Raw genomic sequence first — 2964 nt, forward strand, 5'->3', positions numbered from 1 at the left:
TAATTTTTATAATAATTAAAATTAGTAGAAATCACTTTATATACTCTTCATTCATTTGTTTATTCAATACTTTACTAAATTCTTTTAGAGATAAATTAATAAATCAATTCTATATATTCTTGTTCTGAAAAAAATATTTTTATGATATATATAGTTTATTAATTTTTTTCTTTTTATAATTTAACATTATTTTAATGTATATCATTATGTTTTGGAATCTTCATTAATGTAAAATAATATAATAATTATCAAAAGCAAATTATTTTTAATTATTCTAATATAAAATTAACATTATCGCATGGCCTTAAAAAAACATACTATAACTTCTATGATCTATATATCTGTTATTATATCTATAACAAATTATATCATTTCCTTATATGTAAGTAATAAAGATAAAAGAAGAATATATATATATATATATTTTAAGAAAGTTATAATGCTCAGTTCATTTTTTTGAAAATAATTAAATAAAATTGTATAAAAATAATTACAAGATAGCCTTTTCTTTTTTCCCATTGATACATTAATGTATTTATTCAACTAATTTTCATAAATTTACATAAAAATATTTAGTTAAATCAATATATTCGAAGTTTTCAATATCCTAATTCATGAAGAAAATAAATATTTTTTAATTATTATATAAAAATAAAAAAACAACAAAAGAAAATAAATTAAAAAAATTTTATATTTTTTAAAAATTATTTTTCATTCCTTATTTTAACACAAAAAATAAAATAAATATTCTCTTTTTTCAAATTTAATTAATTCTTATACCATTATTAAATTTTTTTTATATTAATTTTTTAGTAAATATGTCACCAATCTCTATTTTTTTACAATGAAATTAATTAGTATATTTTTTTTAAATTTACTTATGCACTGCATGCGTCTTTGTCTTCCCCTTATGAATTTTATAAAATTCTTTTAGAGAAATAATAATAATAAAGATCAAAATTAAGTTATATAAATGTTATATAAATAAATTAGCATTATGTTGAAATATTAGAGCATTGTGGTTACAATAAAATAAGAAAAATATTACAGAGAAGTTACAGGGAAAAAAAAAATAGAAGCAAATAGCGTAGATTTAAAAATTAAAGTTTATAACTAAGTAAAAAAAAATACAATTATTTGTAGCATGAGTTTATTTGTTATTCTGAATTCTTTTATAAATGTTTTCAAAAAACCTAAATTTCCTTATATAAATCTTAAATTATTAATTTTTTATATCACTATTAATGTTTTGTAAAAATAAAGGAATTATATTATTTCAAATTTATGGGCATATTTTTCATAAATTGAATATAATTACAATTAAATAATCCTAGAAAAAATAAAAATAAAAAGATAATAAGATGAAATTACAAATCTTAAATTAACTTTTTTTATATTTTCTTTCTTTATACGTATGTAGAAGAAAAAGTACAAAAAATAAAAAATAACAAAAAAAGGTAATCACAATATTCAATACTCTATATATAAATTCAAACATTTATCTTTTTAGTAATTAATCAGAATATAATTGTAAAATATACAGACTTTTTATAGCACTTTTAAAATTAATAGAATTAATATGAAATTCCTTTAAATTATTTTTTTAATATTCTATTATTTTTCAATTTTATCTATAACTGTATAATTTATTTACTATTTTATTTTCAATTAAAAATAATTTCATTTAAATATAACTAAAATAATATAATTTGTATTCATATATAAAATTAAATTAAAAATAACTTCATATTAGAATTAATTTTTTAAATTTAAAAATATAACTTAATATGGACCCTGAGAACACAGCATCTGTCACCACTTCTGTAAGTACAAACAAAGATAATAATGGCCAGCCTTCTACTAAAGTACTAAGTGACTCTGAAAATCAAGAACATTCTGACCCTGAAAATCCAAAAGGTTCTGATTCTGAAAACCCAAAAAGTTCCGATTCTGAAAATCCAAAAGGTTCTGATTCTGAAAATCCAAAAGGTTCTGATTCTGAAAATAAAAATAAAGAATCTAAAAATACTCATAGAAGCTCACAATCAAAATCTCAATCTGAACAAATAAAACAAACTATAAGCAAACATCAATCATCTTCACCACAAAAAGTATTACAAACAAAAAAAAAAAAAATAACACAAAAAACACAAGGCACTTCTTCAACAGATCAAATGGAAAAAATTATGGAAAAATATTCAATAAAAGTAACTGATATGAAAGACGAGTCTAGACAAACAAGACTTCCAAGACGAATAGATGCACAAAATACAAAACAAAGTAGAAAAACACGTGAAACAAATACAAAAAAACCTCAAGCATTACAATATTCTAATAAAACAAATCTAAAACAACAGTCTTTAAAATCGACTCTATTATCGCAGCAATCATCAAAACAAAATAAGCAAATACCACAACAAACACAAAATCAAGAAACACAAACTCTACAAACACAATCTCAACAAACACAATCTCAACAAACACAAACTCAACAAACACATACAAAACAAACACAAACTATACAAACAGAAAATAAACAAAAAAATCAACTAGAACCTAAAATAATACAACAACAAATGCAAACTCAACAAACATCTCAACAAGCACCTCAACAAATACCACAACAAATGCAAACTCAACAAACACAACAACAAATGCAAACTCAACAAACACCTCAACAAATACAACAACAAATGCAACAACAAATGCAAACTCAACAAACACCTCAACAAATACCACAACAAATACAAACTCAACAAACACCTCAACAAATACCACAGCAAATGCAAACTCAGCAAACACCTCAACAAATACCACAACAAATGCAAACTCAACAAACACCACAACAAATGCAAACTCAACAAACTCCTCAACAAATACAACAACAAATGCAAACTCAACAAACATCTCAACAAATACAACAACAAATACAACAACAAATGCAAACTCAACAAACACCTCAAC

The 2964-nt window shown here is 21.5% G+C and overlaps 1 protein-coding gene across 1 annotated transcript; it reads left to right on the forward strand.

Moving 5' to 3' along the window:
- Positions 1-1787: 1787 nt before the first annotated feature.
- On the forward strand, positions 1788-2964 carry PRELSG_0020100 (hypothetical protein; the record flags this gene model as incomplete). The annotated part of the gene is made up of 1 exon (XM_028678778.1): positions 1788-2964. A coding segment is annotated over one exon (1177 nt), but the record flags the coding sequence as incomplete, so codon positions are not given.

This window comes from Plasmodium relictum (assembly GCF_900005765.1).
Source record: "Plasmodium relictum strain SGS1 genome assembly, contig: PRELSG_00_v1_225, whole genome shotgun sequence".
In the NCBI taxonomy this organism is placed as follows: domain Eukaryota; phylum Apicomplexa; class Aconoidasida; order Haemosporida; family Plasmodiidae; genus Plasmodium; species Plasmodium relictum.